Source organism: Cydia splendana, chromosome Z (assembly GCF_910591565.1).
Source record: "Cydia splendana chromosome Z, ilCydSple1.2, whole genome shotgun sequence".
Taxonomy (NCBI): domain Eukaryota; kingdom Metazoa; phylum Arthropoda; class Insecta; order Lepidoptera; family Tortricidae; genus Cydia; species Cydia splendana.
Genome location: NC_085987.1, coordinates 34,242,132 through 34,260,858, shown reverse-complemented (window position 1 = coordinate 34,260,858; position 18,727 = coordinate 34,242,132). Strand labels below are relative to the sequence as shown.

The following is an 18,727-nucleotide window of genomic DNA, read 5'->3' as shown; positions in this document are numbered from 1 at the left end:
TAATTAATTACATTATGTATGTGCGAAATAACGACAATAAATATGAATATTAAATTATCCTACGCAATCTCAATATCTACGTCCGTCATAAGCTACACCTATTTTCACGAAATAAAAAATACTGCCCGTGACTATTTTGATTCACTCTAAAATCTGAATTTGTTGTGTTTCAGTTCGAGCAACTCGCGTTCACTTGGATGGAGAGACAGAAACTAGGTGGTTCTTACTCCTCCCACCGTGCCCAGTCCGAGAAACACGTTGTAGTGTGTTCCACGACACTCCACGCGGACACTATCATGGATTTCCTTAATGAATTCTATGCTCATCCCTTGCTTCAAGATTACTACGTGGTGCTATTATCGCCGATGGAACTGGATACAACAATGAGAATGATTTTACAGGTAATGCGCGTCCTAATAAACTTAAAACGATTAAATAGAATCAGAATACACGTCCCGCCACAAGCCACGAATACATTCAGCCTAATTTTCGGTGACCCAACGTTTAGCGATGAGTAGCTTCAACGAGTTTAACCTACATACATTGGCCGAATTTTAATTTATAAAAGTCAATAGAATATTAGGAGTTGAGGCCACGTTAACTATGAAATAATATAGTATAGTATCGTTTATTGCAAACCATGGTATAATACAATAGATGTCACAATGGAAAAGGGTCGCATGGCACCCTGGTAGGGTATGGCAATTATCCTTAAAACTAAATACATTAACTAAATTTAATATTTAGTACAGAAAAATAGACTTACTTAACGTTAACTTATATTATTACTACATATTTATTATTATCTAAGTATAGGAACTTTGTTTTCAATCATAGATCATCCTGCATAAATTCTTCGATGGTATAGTATGATTTTTTTAATAGAATGGACTTGAGTTTATTTGTAAATAAATGATTTTTTTCTGTATTTTTTATTTCAGTAGGTAACTTATTATATATTTTTTCTACTCCCGTACTTTTATTTGTCATTTAAAGGGTCGTGCACACACCTTTAAAACCCTACCTTATAGGTAGTTGTCAAGGCAAGTCTTTAGTCTATTCCACAAAAAAGAAATTCGTGCGTACACGCAGTATCTTTTTGGCGATTTTACGATACTTCGTGTAATGACCACTTAAAAAATATTGAATAAAATACAGTGTTGCCAACCGTATTTTAAATGTCATCTCTGACAAATAAGTGAACCATAGACATTTGTTTTTTTAATTTCATTTTTTCATTCATTCTTTTCCCGCCCGTACCCTCCATTTTTGCTACTTCTTGAATTAAAAATATTTGTTAAATTCACAATTTTATTTCAAAGTATGTGCTTGGTCGTAAAAAAAGTATTGTATGCAACGTTGTTTAACTGAGTCAAAAAATACTCGTGGCGTCTTTATTAACAATTTTCGGCTTCGCCTCAAATTGTTACTCGCTCCACTCGCTCCACTCGCCTTTTTTGACCTCTCTTAAACAACGGTTGCATTATATATTATTTATTGCTCGGTAGTAAGGTCCTTTTTTATAAATATCTAAGATTGGTTCTGGAAGAATGAGATTATATTAACATGTTAAATTACTGTAAGTTTTTTTTATCATAAGTTCTCTCCACATGAATTATCTCGATATTTTTATAACTAGGTTTAAGGGTACTTAAGTTTCATTAATATTTATTTATGCTTATTTTAATTTATTCTCAAATGGTGAATCAAAAATCTACCTATTCTCGAAAAGCCAAATTGCCTAATTGGGCTTTATTAATAGACTTAGTAAAGGACCAATCGGTTGTATATATTGTTCAATATCGACTCAACCGAGTCGACTTATTACCAGGGTCGCCTAATTCGCTGGAGTCCACGTGAAATGGCAATGGTTGAAGCACTTGTGGCTTTTATATGTAGGTACCAATTTCGTATTGTGGCTACATAGGTTTCCTTTCCGTACCCTGGGGTTTATATCGATTAATCTTTTACGTATGCATATTTAAGTTAATAGTCTAGTCTACAAGGTTCGAAATGGTGAAAAATAGAGATAAAGTTGTGGACTAGACTAAGTATGACCTAAATATTGCTGTTATTTAGGTTATGACTGATATACGGATAACATTATATTGGGATGATATAGGGCGCTTCGACTTTTCGATACTAATACCAATAAATAAATTATTTATCACTTAAGGTTAACAATCAGCGGAGTTCTTTACACCTATAATAGTGCTGGAAACTCATTGATGACGTCCTAAGCCGCAACGCTAACAATAGGTATAGATGTGCCGGAGATCTGTCCCCAGGCACATAATTATAACCTATACTATATTCCTAGCTACTAAGCCTAATGTCAACGTACCTAAGTAATCTTACCTATCCAAAATAAAAACACAGGTACTTCGAAATGAAGGTACTTTATTAATACTATAAACTGTGTTCTAATATATTTATCTCGCGTAAGTGATTCAATATGATCTTAGACATACCTAGGTACCTTCGTATGTATGTACATATAAGAACCTGCATATTTACAGGTGCCAATTTGGGCTCAACGTGTGATTTACATCCAAGGTTCGTGCTTAAAAGACACGGATCTAATACGAGCACGCATGAACGAAGCCGAGGCATGTTTCGTGCTAGCGGCCAGGAATTACGCCGACAAAACGGCCGCCGACGAACACACTATATTAAGGTATATCAAAATAATAAGTACATTACTTGGTACAGAACGGAAAAAGCTTCATATCCAACTCATATGAAGCTGAAGCTTTTAGTAAACTGGAGACGCCTTTGCTGTCATTTTCTGTACAAAACAGTCTGCCGATTTTTAGGGGGGAGGCACGTCAAATGTATGGCTATTGGTAGATGATTTGTACGTAACGCAAAAGTTTGCACAGATGTGCAGATCGGCAGAGGGGTAAGCTGTTAAATGCGACTCCGGTTATTAAATGCTCTAAGAGCTGAACAATGTATATTATTTTTCTCAAACATGCAATGAAATAAAACCACAACAAACAGTAAAATCGAATTATACAATGAATTTTTTTGACCCAAATGATTATTTTCGCGGACGTATTTTGTCTGTGCTGTTGATATCACGCTTTTACGGCTATCACACACTAGCTCAAATTAAGAAGGAATCTGGATTTCTATGGTTACTCAATGAATTCAGAGGATTATGAATATTGTCTATGGTCTCTAGTTATATATATATAAGTACACTGTGTTTTTTTTTTCAAAGTCCATTAATTTCAAAGGTGCATTCCCGAGCTTAAATTAAGTAACTTTCTCAAAGAATAAAGTATTCTAATTAACTCCATATTGGAGATAATTAATGATTAAATTTTATGTGATAAGGCCATTACGAGCGTGTAATCATCATTTCAGTAATTTCTATGCACAATGTACCCATTTTGAATTCCCAATAAATCAACTGGGTAAGTATTCTTTATTCCAACAGGTCATGGGCGGTTAAAGATTTTGCACCGGACGTTCCTCAGTACGTGCAAATATTTAGACCGGAGAACAAATTACACGTTAAGTTCGCCGAATTTGTAGTGTGCGAAGACGAATTTAAGTATGCGCTGCTGGCTAACAACTGCACATGCCCGGGAGCGTCCACACTGGTCACACTACTGCTGCACACCAGCAGAGGACAGTGAGTAGGCAACCGCGACGTTTCCTACTACAAACATAACAATAGTTATTAGTTGTACAAGCGGCCAAAGTAGTTGTTTAATTTCTCGTGCTGATATTGATATCCGAGCAAGCGAAAGATTACTACATTGAACCACTAGGGGAACAAGTACTTGTAAAAGTGAAACAAACTGAAAATCACAATTTTTTACCACAACAATGCGATTAAAATACTAACTATAAAACATATATTACAAATTTAAATTAACATTTTTTAGATATTTTTCATTCAAAATTATTACTTACTTAAAAGTAAAATGTATCAGGCAACATGAGGAAATAACTTAAAATTTGCATCAGATAATTTTTTGATAACACGCAACTTTCTCGTTAGTTTCTGAAGATTAAAGAAAGCCTTTACGAGCTGGTGTGGTGAAAACTTAATTAATACGAATACTTTTCCAATAGGGAAGGACAGCAGTCCCCAGAGGAATGGCATCGACTGTATGGGAAATGTTCCGGAAATGAAATATATCACATCGTCCTGGGAGACAGTCGATTTTTCGGAGAATACGAAGGAAAAAGTTTTACATACGCAAGTTTTCATTCTCACCGAAAGTATGCATTTATATATTAATCCAGGCGAACACATTCACGATATAGACGCGATATTTCAGAAAAAAATTAACGAAATTTAAAGAGTGTACTTTTATGCTTTCAAGGTACGGTGTGGCTTTAGTTGGGGTACGTCCAGCGGAATTACCCGAATTTTATGAGGAAACGATACTTTTGAACCCCGGCCCGCGACATATCATGAAAAGTAGCGACACTTGTTATTATATGAGTATCACGAAAGAAGAAAATTCCGCATTTGTTATATCAGAAAAACAGATCGAAAACAAACCTACTATACCTAAAGACCAAACCGCATGTAGTCTGCTTTCGAACGACAAGAAGCCCGGCGATCCGGAGGAGGGCTGTGGCCAGCAGAAAAGCACAGACGGTAGTAACGTCGCTCAATACGAACTCCCACAAGTGATTCTCCAAGCTCCCGCGAGTTCCACACCAAACGCATCGCCATCACGCATCAACCAAGCTAATACTGTATCATCCGCTAAGTTTACTGTTGCTGGCTGTGAGTGTCACAGTTGGATTACACCCGAAGTAGATCGAATACAGCTTCGCCAGTCATCCATCAACACGTGTATTCGATCCACTTTATAATGCATTTGCTTAAGTCGCTCTATGGTATCGGTATAAATAATGTTCCGAACAAGATTTTACCGCTTACTTCCTACCATCATATTTTTGGGAGTGCCCTTGTGTGGCCTAAGCACTCAACGACTTTGAGTTACGTAATGTGAACCTTCTGGAATGCGGTTATTCTTAGATTAACACATTCACCGCCAATAACACGCTAGGCATGTTGTATTGGAAAATGGAATTAGGCACTGAAAGTGTTAACGAAACTCCTTTGTTTTTCTGAGTGATTATCAAAATTCTCCGTTTATAAGCGAGAAACGGAAAACAATATCAGTAATTCGACGTTAAAGACGTTGTTCACTTTTCCTTCCTTCAATATACCTAATTCTCGCGCCTAAAAAAGCCCTCTCGCGCACGAGTGGCCCAGCAGTGGGCTGAAATTATTAAAAATTATTTATCCCTAATACAACAAGATACCTACAAAAGAACATTAAATAACTATCTACATATCATAAACCTTCTGTAATGCGCAAAACCGCAAATTAAATGGCGTCATACAATGCTTGCTAGTGATGTAAAATAACTACTATTTTGGAAGCAATTGCGATCATACGATCTTATCCTCCATCCGCTCTTACCCGGGTATTCCTTACTGTAAAACGTTGTACAATACATGTGCGAATAGGTAATTCGCAAGTCGTGTCGATTTAAAACACTCCCTTCGGTCGCGTTTTAATTTATCGCCACTCGTATATTGCGTTTTTTTTAGGGTTCCGTACCCGAAGGGTGAAAACGGGACCCTATTACTAAGACTTCGCTGTCCGTCCGTCCGTCTGTCACCAGGCTGTATCTCATGAACCGTGAGGCCGCTAGACAGCTGAAATTTTCACAGATAATGTATTTTTGTTGCCGCTATAACAACAAATACAAAAAAACAATAAAATTAATATTTAAGGGGGCTCCCATACAACAAACGTGATTTTTTTGCCGTTTTTTTATAGATAATGGTACGGAACCCTTCGTGCGCGAGTCCGACTCGCACTTGGCCGGTTTTATTTGATGGCTGTGAGGCCTGTGAGGCTAAGATGCGCCGATTGCGCCGTATTAATACCCCGGCAGCAAATGTCTAATTACGACTGTAAATTCCAGAATGTTCCACATTAATTCGTTTAATTAACTCTTGCTTGTATCTGTCACTGTAAAATTGTAAACACTCGTCAGTTTATAATCTCGCTAGTTAAATTATAAACCGACGGTAGGAACATCACAAACTAACCTAATCTACGTTACATTGTAAACTAACGGGTGCACAATCTTACGGTGTCATATCAAATTCCAATTCAAAGTGTTATTTAATAGAGTTCCAATGTTCAGTCGGACAGGCCTGTGTCAGTAGAACGATCTCGCCCTATTATCGCCTGAACCAACTAACTGCATGAAGCATGGTTTTCCGAAAAAAAAAGGTTTGCATTGGTTGTAGAAATATGTATGATACCTATCATATTTTAAGAAAATACTTAAATAATTAACAAGTAAAAACAATTATTAAAAGCGACTGATGACATCAATTTTATTGTTTTCGCCGAGTCGCTTCCACGATCGAGACACTCCTATCCATTAGATCAGTGTCAAAGAATTCATATAGGAACATACTTAACAACTTTATATTTTGTTATTTACGTAGGTTCGCTTTTTAAGTGATACTACCTTTATAAAATTACAATGTATACATTACGCAGTGCAATCATGTATGTGGTTAATTGCTTGGAAATTGGAGAGAGTTAGGTTTTAATTGCTAAAAATTACAAAACGTTTGTGAAGAATACTAGACTAAGATCTTCTACGAACGAACAGACGAACACACAAGTCTCTCCTTACCTGTGAACAATTAAATAGTTGACAGCTTGTGGGCATGTAAGTAATGATTTTATCATACTTATCCAAATAAAAGGAGTACCTTTTCACTTGGATAAGGGTTAAATAAGAAAATTAACCTTTATAGCCCTTAACTTTTGCCCTGATACGACAAGTCTGTTCAGATAAGCGTCGCTATTTTACCCTTTTTAAGAATCCTATTCCCATTTATTTACTTAGGTAGTCGTTGTATTAATAGTAAAAATAACTGTCACGCTAAATAAAATGGTCTGTTAGCTACGTTCTACTGCCATGAATGGCTGGTCCGACTTTTGTCCACGTGTATGGAATACCTCGCGCTTGAAGTCCGTATGAGTGTCAGTTGATTATAGATTTGCATAGTTAACGAAAATGTTTGACGGGGTAAAGTCATACTCGTATCGAGCGGCGAAGAGTGGGATGTCAACGACCACTTGTACAGTCAGCATCTATAGTAGCGGATGAAAAAAAGCATCATAAGTATCGGCCACCCAAGGATGGCTGCCGTCTTTTCCAAACAGAACTCGATAGTACGCGTTCAAAAAACAGATATTTTTTAGACATTTTTTTCTAAGTTTTAACATTTAGGTATATTAAAACATAAACATACCTATTCTCTTTTCATTACACAATGATTAGATACTTTTGGCGTATAGTCTGATCTGCTACTTTTGATGCTTGCTGTAGTATGCAAACAAGCAACCGTGTTCTGGGAAGTAGCTATAAATCACATTTCGTGTGTTGCGAGCCGAAGGCCAAGCTTTTCAAAAGATTCCTAGTCAATGTTACCTTTTTCTATTACCCTTGGATGTTTGATAAATATGGGAATGTTTGGGAAATCTTCATGTTCAACTGAATATTATTCAATGTTATTCATCATAACATATTGAATTAAGAGCCACACGAACCCGCCGCCTACATCTACATTTACGAACACATGCCAATCGTTTGTGTTCCGTTGCGAACGAAACGCAACTGTCACTGTCACACTATATAGAAGAGTGATAGAGAGACACAAAGCGTTTCGTTGTCATAGCGCAAGCGATTGTCCCCTTGGCTAGGCATCGTGTTATTAACATTAACCTAACATATATCTAAGACTGGTTAGTATGTATGTACAAACAGCAACACTTCTAACTGTACATCGATGGAAATTATTACAAAAAGGCATAGGGTCCACCGATATACAGTTAACAATGTGGATGTGGGTGATAGTACTAGTTTTCGTTGCAAATTTTTTTATAAACAGAAAATAGAGCGAGTAGAAGTTTTGAATGCAAAACGAATTAATTTCTTTTTATTACAATTCCTAGCAATGAAAATTTATGAAGTAGTATGAAGACATAGTTTTTATACTTTTTATGTTAAACCTACTTGAATGTTCATGTCAAATTTCATGTAATTTCAGAATTTTGTTTTAAAATGAGAGCGTTTCTTTAATTGTATGGCGGCGACTAGGTTCGTGGGCCTCTTAATAAATAATATCATGCTTACACCAAAATGAAATATCTGTTAAATGAGCTTATTGCTTCGCTGTAACAACAGCGCAGACATAAAACGTAGGTTCATTGAATAATTTTCAATTTAACCTTTTAACCGCCATAAGCTGACATGATATGCCTACTAGTTTGAAAAATATTACATCAAAACATACATTTATTAGGCGTTTAAAAGGTTTTGTAAATCTATGTTTTGCACGGACACACGTTTAAATAGACCGTCTTAATGTAACCTCTACTTCGCGCTCCAAGTACAGGTCTAATCTTTTCCGACAATGAATGAACTGTTTGTCGTCTCCATATTTATTTTATCATCCGAATCACATAATTTTATTCGAATGTTAATCGCCTGTTGTCTTCTGCCGAATATTAAAGTTCTCTTATGAGAAGTTTGTCAGTCAAAATTGACTATGACTTCTTATAATTTAATGTGATACAAATAGTGAAATAGCGGTTTAAGTATTTTTACGTCTATATAAATGTGTGCCTGTGATGTTTTGCATGATTATTGAGTGTTTCTGTTCGAAATTAGATTGAGCGCGGAGGGTTACCTTGAGTCAGTAATTTTCTTGGTATGCCAACCGTCCCAATAGAATACGGAACGTGTGTGTATCTAATTGATGAAATATGATTTGCACCGATCTCCCGAACATCTAAGTAGTATGCCTAATTACATTTAGTCAACCATAACACAGACTACACTTTGCACGTATCTGTGTGTGCAGGGCACTTTTTTATTTATTCTTTGTCAATTTGCACAATAAATATTACCAACAAGAATTAACAACGTAAACCGGAGATTTCGTGACGTTTTTAAACTATACTTGGTAACCCAAAGCGCAGAGTGAAAATAACAAGATGATCAGTACCAACCTATTACGAAATATCGACCACTCGGCGCATAGTTCTCATAAATAATTAAAGATAAATATAGTGGAAGCCAGGCCGCTAGGTCAGGCTCGAGCATGCAATATAGGTAACTATGCGCCTCGTGCACTCGACACATACCTCGTCGTTGTTGTTATATATATTGCGACTTATCATTGGCATAAGTACATTGTGCAGGTTTTGGTATTTTTATAAATGTTATGCAACGTAGATCTGGATTTATAATGCCTGCTAACCCACTCAAAACATTTAAAATGACGCATTTATTTGTAAATTCGAGACTCATTTGACACAACATTGACCTACATACTCGTATCATGACACTCGCTACGTATGAAATATCGATAAAATAATTACGGATCATATAATTTTGAAGCGTTTATACATGTTGATGATTTGTCCTGTCATACACAGCTAAATATGGGGAAGGCACATCTGCATCCGACTCCAGGACGTGCCTGAAAGACTCGCCTGGTACTGATAGTGCCACTGACAGCCATCTACTATTGCCCAAACCAGATAACACAAATTTCCTCAGCCCGGATGCCCTGAATTACCGAAGAGGTACTGTCGGTTGTTGTTGTTGTTCCTAGAGTCCGTCTACTTAAGCTAACTCTGCACTGACTTTAAAGTGCCTAACTGTGGAACTGCTAGAGTTAGACCAAGAAAAGTCTGCAGAGATTTTGATAACCCACGCAGTGCAAATGTTATTTTAAACGTCAAACTTCTATGAAATTAAGACGTATAAATATAACACTTGCACTGCGTGGGCTTCCGAGTTTTACCTTGAAGGTTTGAAGATGTTAAAGAATGGATTTGGATATGCATTAATTTAGGATCTGTGTAAAGACATAATATAGAATGAGTTGGTGTGGAGCAGGGAGTCGTCGGCCATCGATACTGCCGGTGCCCGACATGGTGACGAGCAGCCTGAACATCCCCAGCGACGCGGCGGACGACGACGCCGCCGACGAGAGCGAGGACGAGCTGGAGGACGACGTGCCATGGCGCTCGCCCTCCGAGAAGATCGCGTAAGCTCCCACCTGCACTCGCTTCCCTGCATCTACATGCACGCTATAAACGCCGTAAACACATTCTCTCTCGATTACATTTTATTATCCTTTCACTAAAAGATAAACCTATTACACCTAAATAGTTGAATTTATTACTTCTCAGCACATAAAGCTATGATACTCCATTGCTTACAATTTTATTTCCTATATCTGTGTTTCAATTAAGAAGCCATTGACACAGTGAAGTATTGTTGTTATTATTATACTTGTTTTAGCCTGTACAGTCACTCTAGATAGCCGAACAGGATCACGCAAGCTGCATGACTCCCGCACAATACGTTGTGTTCCTCATTGTTCTTACATGTAAGTGTATTTTGCTTAGCTTTCATTGTTTTCTTTTGGCATCGCTTATTACATTTAGTTATATGATATTCCATGGAATGTTTAGTAAAATGTGTAACATTTCCATGTTATTACAACTTACTTGATTGCCCACATCTTACTTCATGTAGTCGTCAAGAGTAGTTTTTTTCAACTACTTACTTACTTTTAAATATGTTTCTTGAGTCATGAGAAAATGTATAGCGAGCATTTAAAAATTGAGGCCAAACAAGTACCTAAGGCTAAGATAAAACCAAAGCAAAGAAAGCTATGAAACAGGTATTTTTTTTAACTTAGTTCTACGTCTACGAGATATTTACTAACAAACATGTAATGTTCATTATGTATAGTGACATTAACTATTTGACAAAGTAATTGATATATTTGTAAAACAAAAACAAGTGTTTCGGGGGATTATTAAGCTTTGGTTTGATCTTAGCTGTCTTAGTTTCTCTGAGTAATAATTATGAATATCTGGCAAAGCACTGTGTTTTTTTTTTTATCCAGATAACTTTGCCGGAAGGCACGACAGCACGGCATAATGTATTATTGAACGTAATATACTAAGAATTAACGAATGACACATACATGTTGTCATGGTGTAATACATATATTACTGTGTGTTACTGACTGAATCCAGGGCTCGATTCTACTCGCTAAACTGAGCTACTTTTACTATGGCACCAACCCCGAAATCCCGAAAAAAATTTTTACTTTTTCATACATTTTGGCTGATCAGATGTCGTCGTTTTCTATGGAAAAGCCAAAAAATTTTCCCCGATTTTATGGTTGGTCCCATAGTAAAAGTAGCTCTGGGGGCCGATTTTTGAATTTCGATCGTTCGATTTCGTCACTCGAAAATCGGTGGAAAACGGTGTAATGCTAATTTTTGAAATACGAGCGATAGAAATTGGGAATCTAGTGGTATTGACAACTCGTTTTCAATTCTATTAGTAGAATTTAAATGCCTAGTAGTGGAGATATTATTAAACGAAATACACGAAATCGAGCGGTCGAGTTTCAAAAATCGGCCCTCAGTTTAGCGAGTAAAATCAAGCCCTGGATTTAAAGCCCCATGGTCAGACACACCATGTATATCATGTTAATGTTAAGCGCAAGTATGTAATACCAGTCATGTTTGAGACAATACTTAATGCTATTAGTTTAGGTTAGGAATCCTAAGTTAGGATAGAACTGCGCTAGTAATAGCGCGGCAGCAAGCAGCAAAGCCGCTCATCGGTACCAATTGTACCAAACGAAACACAAATATTTTTCGTAGTATCACGCTTAACTAAAACAAAACGTAGTAGGTATCTTCAAAATATACTCCTTCAACTTTGATTAACAAACGCAAATGTTTGTTAAATGAAAATGACGCCACGTGCAGTAAAAAAAAATCAATGTATTTTCAGTCCCAACGTATTTTTTTTATGCTGCGTACTACACAGCCACTAGGTAGGTACTTAATTAATGACTGAAGTTAATAAAAAAACCGTTAACATGTTAAGTCATTATGTATGTTTAATTACAATTACATAAATGTAAAATAATAACAACGATAATATACCGGGTGTGGCCTGTAACATGAGCAAAAAATTAAACTGTAGGCTGTACTCTTCATACTGACCAACATTTGTTCAGCGACTTTTAAAAATAACTTGTGGTTTGTTTTTATTACACTTTAAAGTTTATTCTAAGACGCAATGTATTGCGAATTTTGTTATGTTTAAGGCGTGACAAGCAACGTCAATCACAATAATATGGCGTGGCGATGGCGTCCATTGAAGATAATATTTATTTTGTATGAAAAATAGGGAGTCTAAATACTTCATAATTTTTAAAAGTTGTTGAACAAAAGTGTCACCGTTTGAGGAGTACAATCTATGTTTTAATTCTTTGCTCATGTTACAAGCCACACCGTGTATATTACGGCTTACAAGTGTCACATTACAGTTACATCAAATAAACAACTGAATGCATTCAGAAATCAACATTCATTAAGGAAATGTTCCTAGTTATTAAAAAAAACACGGTGCACATTAATTATCAGAGAGACAGGAATAAAGTAGGTACTCTTTTAGTTTGTACACAAACAGTTTAGTAGTATTTCGCGCACTTGCAAGATAACACAATCTCTATATCTTCGCAATATTTTACCTATATTGTAAAAATGACCAAATTAGTATTACACAGTTAGGAATTTTGAGTTTTTCTTATGCAATTGTGTGCATTGTGTGTATGTGTATAAACCCCTGAGCATATATCCCACTCCGGCCCGTCCCGCTCTGCCTCCAGCGATGACGTCACCACTAGCAGCTTCTCATCACTGGCGGGCAGCGAGGCGCCGCACAGCGCCTGGCGTAACGACTTCACCAGGTGAGCCACCACCGAACCCCCCGGCCTCTGACCACCATACTTTGATCCCATCGTACTACATGATCAACGACGACATCACACTTACTTCGAAATTTCATTGATTAATGTAACAACCAATGTGAATGCAAAGAGTGATGTCATTAATATACATGTATGTTCTCAAGATCTGTCTGTTAATTTAGGTATGTACATTCAGTAAATTGAACAAAACCGACCATAGTCAATTTATTTTAATAATTTCCTATTTATAAATTTATGGAAATTGGTATAAAATATTTTTAATCATAATGTAGTACAGAGGTAATGTAAATAACTTAACCCTTTTAAAGTCCCGAAATATGCATTGTAGTTTTTTTTTCTTAAATCCAACTGCACTTACCTTATATCGTTTGATAAGCATGAAAACTTCCTAAAATCTATGTTAGATGTTAGCATTTAGACACGGAACGACACAAAATTATAAAATAAGTACCTACATCTATCACGGCGTTAAAGACTACCTTTCTGAATTTCAAATTTTTCAATGTTTCTTCGTTATTTTTTTCAATTCGGTTTTACTCAGGTAGGTACGAGTAGATACCGTAGGTATTGGTATGTGAAATTTTACTTAATTTTTATTAACGTAAAATATTTTGTATTTTTATACCTTTTTGTGCTTAGCTTTCGGCCTAAACAGTCACTTTACAGAAATTAACAGTGAGAAAATGTTGGGTTAACTGCACCATGAAAAGTTTTTTTCAGGATCGTAAAAGGGTTTCCCCCCGTGTCGCCATTTATCGGCGTAAGCCCAACACTGTGCTACCTGCTCAAGGAAAAGAAGCCATTGTGCTGTCTCCAGCTGGCGCAGGTGTGCGAGCACTGCGCCTACAGAAACGCCAAGGAATACCAGTGGCAAAACAAAACAATCATCCTCGCCGCGGACTACGCATCCAACGGGATCTACAACTTTATCATACCATTGAGAGCACATTTTAGATCGAAAACATCGTTAAATCCAATTATACTATTGCTGGAGAGAAGACCAGATATTGCATTTTTAGATGCTTTATCATATTTTCCATTGGTTTACTGGATGCTTGGATCCATCGACTGGTCAGTGTTTTTGTATTCTGGCATTTTTAGGGTTCTGTAGTTGGTAACTAGAATGTGCAAGCCTATCCGTTCTCCGAACTGTGTTATAATCCGAATAAAATCAAAAAGTACTTAATAAAGACGCATGACAAAATGTGATTAGGATTACTAATTTATTAGAATTATAAATTACTCTTTTTTATATTTTCACAGCTTAGACGATTTGCTCAGAGCAGGAATAACGTTGGCGGAAAACGTAGTGGTAGTAAACAAGGAACTGTCCAACTCCGCAGAAGAAGACAGCCTGGCAGATTGTAATACTATAGTGGCGGTGCAGACAATGTTCAAGTAAACCAAACGTTCTACTTATTTATCTTACATATTTCTTACCAATTTCTATAAGCACAGCGAAAAAAAAATCATTTGCAATAGCGAACGGTTCATTGTGGTTTGTTTGTATTTATAACGGCTAGACTTCGATCAGTGTATTATATTTTCCTTTTCAGGTTTTTCCCTTCAATCAAATCGATAACGGAATTATCACAGTCGTCCAATATGCGTTTCATGCAATTCAGGGCACATGACAAGTACGCCTTGCATCTGTCGAAAATGGAAAAGGTACTGTTACATAGCTATTGGTTTGTATGTACATAGATCTACAACGAATAAGTATCATAGAAACATGTGTGTGTGCAGCTGGAGAAGGAACGCGGGTCGCACATCTCGTACATGTTCCGGCTGCCGTTCGCCGCGGGCTCGGTGTTCTCCGCCTCCATGCTGGACACTTTGCTCTACCAGGCGTTTGTCAAAGACTACGTCATTACTTTCGTCCGCCTTTTACTGGGCGTGGACCAAGCTCCCGGATCTGGATTTTTAACTTCTGTAAGTTGTATTAAGATGCTAAGGGACGCCACGCTAATATAATACCTATATTTATTTTAGGCACTTTTGCGAAATTATTGACATGTGCGATTTTCACCTCACCTCATCATTTTTATGTAAGCGAATGTTTTATTATGAAAGCGAATGTCATTTAACTTAATCATTAAGATACATTAATTGAAATCAATAATCTTGGACTTCTAACAGATGAAAATAACGAAAGAAGACATGTGGATTCGTACGTATGGTCGGCTATACCAAAAATTGTGTTCGACTTCGTGTGAAATCCCAATCGGGATCTATCGCACGCAGGACACGAGCCTAGCCGATCCCTCTCACCACGTGAGTATGACGCCACGGACTTCGTCAAACTGGTTTTGGTCACGCCTGGCGAGAATGCGACCATCGCGTCCATCGGTGAGTCGGTTACCTCTACACTCAGACTTACTTTCCTTAAATACAGTCCTTCTTTTCCAAAAACTATGTGAACGCTATTGGACCAAAACATTTGCTTCATATATTCAGTTATATACCCTTACTAAATGAATGCATTACAGTAGTCCGAGTCCTTGGACTGTATTTTCGGGTGTTTTTACTCCTTTTGATCTTGATTCTCGGGGCAGCGTCACACTTTTGTCCATGATTGTAACTTTTTGACACACATCTCCAGCCTAACACTTGTGACGTGTCTGTAATTAGTTAGTATTTACATAATAACTTTATATTCCTCACGCGAGACTTGATTTTCTTATAAACTACACGTGCTTAATTTTTTATTTATCGCAAACTGCTATACCTTAATGACAAATCTTATTGCTTTGTGCGGACGCGGAATAAGTTAACAAAATCATCTAGAACCAATACAATTGTGTTAAACATTAGGAACCCATTGCGTTAATATGTTTTGACTGAGGAACCATCTAAACTTAATTGGTATTTAACTCGATGATCGCAATCCCGCCTCAGTATCCTAATTGTTGTAGACGTTTGCATGTTTGTATTAGTGGAAATAGAAGGAATAGTTTTGAAGATATAGTGATCCCCAGGCATCAAATTATCTAAGTTCAACTGTACGGTAAATGAATAGGTGCTGAAATAACAGTAATGGGATTCAAGTACCTAACATAGCGAGACTGTTTAGAGTGTAGGCTTAAGCCATACTGCATGGAATCGGATAGAGATACGTTCAAACCCTAGTTATACCTTGTTCTGAGCTAACACCTCCGTGCCTGGCCATTTACTCGTATCAAGGACACTTGTTAGCAATGCTTCAATATTTCTTGCTTCTGCTTACCGCATGCGAATCCATTACTGTACCCAAAATATGGGGTAGAGAAATCACTTAAATTCACGAAGACTGTGGTTGCATACAATTAGTTACATAGTTTTGTGTTCTCAAGTTTTGTAAATTATCGTGCGAGTATAGTCTATTATCATTACTTCTGGTGCTAGTTGTATTGGTAGAACAAGCGAGACTTCTCCCAGTTTCCCATTTAATTATTTGCACTGCAATATTCTTCAGTATTATTAAGGTATGGATTTACAAGACATTTAACTTGATTTAGAGCTAAATAATCTTTTTTTATTAGTCAAACAAACATCGAAAGTTAAGACTCTTCTTATCTTATTTATCTCAATAACACCCAAACCACAAGAACAATAATAGCAATATTTCCAGTTATCCCATAGCCCAGTTTACTTGGTCCATCGCTTTTACCCAATAGGGACCGTGCGCGTTGGAAGGTCTGCCGCATGTACATTGCCAAAGCAAGCGCTACCATCTACCGTTCTCGTCGGTACGTTTCCTTGTGCATAGTAGGTTCTGCCATCTTGTGGGCTACATCGGAAGCTTAAACGACACATTTACGCATCGCCAGGGGCGTATTTTGAAATTTGGCGCCCCGGGCATTGGCACGTTTCGCCGCCCCAGAACTCAAGGAAGAAAAACAAAATGCAATCCGCCAGGGGCGGCATATGCCCATCGTGCCAAAAACCTGACGGCTCCTATGCTGCCCCCTATATACTCACCGCCAGATAAAGTGTCAATAGCAAACAAAGAATGGGTCTAGCTGCAAACCTATAGTGAAACTGCCCCTGGCTGAAATGTATACCTTTCTTAGGTGCGTTTATTTGTCTTATTATAAGATACCGTTTTACCAAAGTTCAAGCCTAGAATCAGGGGATTCTGATTTTTTTTAGCTAAACCAAGGGTGGTTTAGCTAAAAAAAAAGAATTTTAAAATATCGTTTTATATTTTTGTAGCTAAACTAGTGGTTCGATTTCTTTGAAATTAGGATGTTACATGCACCTAATAGTAATTCATTTTCAAAAAGGTTCTAACTTTAAACAAATCTTTAAAAAAATATTTTTTTTACTAAATAATATAAATATTTATTTAAGATTTTTTCAGGTGAAATTCAAAAAATCAAACTTGAATAATTATGAAAAATATAAGTAATATTTTTTTTTACTTCATAACTTATAAATCACATTTACAAATAAAGTGAAAACAACTACTTATATAAAAAAAAATATATTATTTATTTATCATCGGATTTCATACAATGTTGAAAATTTTCAAAGTGGTTGAGCATCCCCTTGTAGTTGAGATAAAGTTACAAAACTTGCTGTACTTTATCAGCATAATAAGTGTAACCAAATAAGGGGGTGCCGTTTCTTCTAGCTAGAGTTTAATTTTTTCTCATACAAACGTGAACCACCCTAAAGTACGTAAGAAGGACGGCCTGTATGAATTAGTAAGACATTTTTGCCTTGTTGCCCCAAATGGATTTTTTTCCAAAAAATATATGTCGAATACCGAGGGTCTAAAAGGGCGGTGGGCGCGTGGGGTAGTACGATAATGTATTACTTCACAGCTAAACCAGTATGCTACCATGCTACCAGTGCATGAAATAAACATTAGGACTCGTTAACCATACTAGTGCCTACTATACTTCAGTACTAAATGTTGAAAAGAACTAATTGCTATTTTTAACTCAAGGGAGCGATATGAAAGTAAAAGAAACCGTTTAAATCTTTATTCAAGTCAAACTAGGCCGGCTCCAGCCCTACGCCTCTAACATGAGAAGACCCTATATGGGACCGGCAACAAACTCAGAGGGACAAATCTTTTCAAAACAAGTTAAAACAACACATAACACAACATTTCTTTATTTCACAAAAGTAAGCTTCTAATGAACCATAAGAAATCAAAATAACACTTGAAATAAAACACTTAGCTAAATGGTTAAAGAACGCGGGATTTTATAAGCTATCAGAATAATCCTTTAGGTATAAGCCTTCAGGAACGTAGCGAGTTAGGCACGAGGTTGGCTAACGAGTATGTCCGATCTCTAGCGCGGTCCGATCAAGAAGAACTACCAGCGGCGGAGCCTCTCTGCTCCCGCCTCCGTCAAGTTGGCAAACCTGCTCGACCAGTCTACCAACATACCGACAAAAACGCCAACTCGTGCCTACGCTCACTCGAGAGAAACCTCTCGACGTTCCAAAGCCTTCTACCTGTCGTTTTAGTTCAACAACACGCCAATAGACGGCGTTACTCTCTACGCCACTTTATTTATTTCGTTACAACCAAATAATACGTAGCTCAACATTGCTAATCGATTTTATACAGGCGTCTAAAATAATGAACAATAACGCTGCAATACGTCTTTCTGGTGTCAGGGTCCGACATATATTTTATGCAATAATATATTCTGCATTAAATAGCTAAAAATTGAGGTTGTCGCTATCTCTCAAGTACCTATTAAAAAAAAGTTTAAAAAATTAAAAAAAAATATTTTTAAGCTTTTATAAACAAGTAAGAACCTTGATAAATTTTTTAAATGGATTACTATTAGGTGCACATAGCATCCAAATTTCAAAACAATCGAACCATTA

At 36.9% G+C, this 18,727-nt stretch overlaps 1 protein-coding gene across 1 annotated transcript in view; it reads left to right on the top strand.

Moving 5' to 3' along the window:
* LOC134803921 (potassium channel subfamily T member 1) overlaps positions 1-18,727 on the top strand; it is a 137,047-nt gene that overhangs the window by 105,779 nt on the left and 12,541 nt on the right. The window contains exons 9-21 of the mRNA XM_063776738.1: positions 174-401; positions 2,520-2,677; positions 3,446-3,643; positions 4,090-4,239; positions 4,344-4,756; positions 9,519-9,668; positions 9,985-10,135; positions 12,794-12,874; positions 13,616-13,966; positions 14,159-14,293; positions 14,452-14,563; positions 14,642-14,827; positions 15,035-15,244. Coding sequence (XP_063632808.1) covers positions 174-401; positions 2,520-2,677; positions 3,446-3,643; positions 4,090-4,239; positions 4,344-4,756; positions 9,519-9,668; positions 9,985-10,135; positions 12,794-12,874; positions 13,616-13,966; positions 14,159-14,293; positions 14,452-14,563; positions 14,642-14,827; positions 15,035-15,244 — 2,523 coding nt within the window. The remainder of the gene's footprint in view (positions 1-173; positions 402-2,519; positions 2,678-3,445; positions 3,644-4,089; positions 4,240-4,343; positions 4,757-9,518; positions 9,669-9,984; positions 10,136-12,793; positions 12,875-13,615; positions 13,967-14,158; positions 14,294-14,451; positions 14,564-14,641; positions 14,828-15,034; positions 15,245-18,727) is intronic.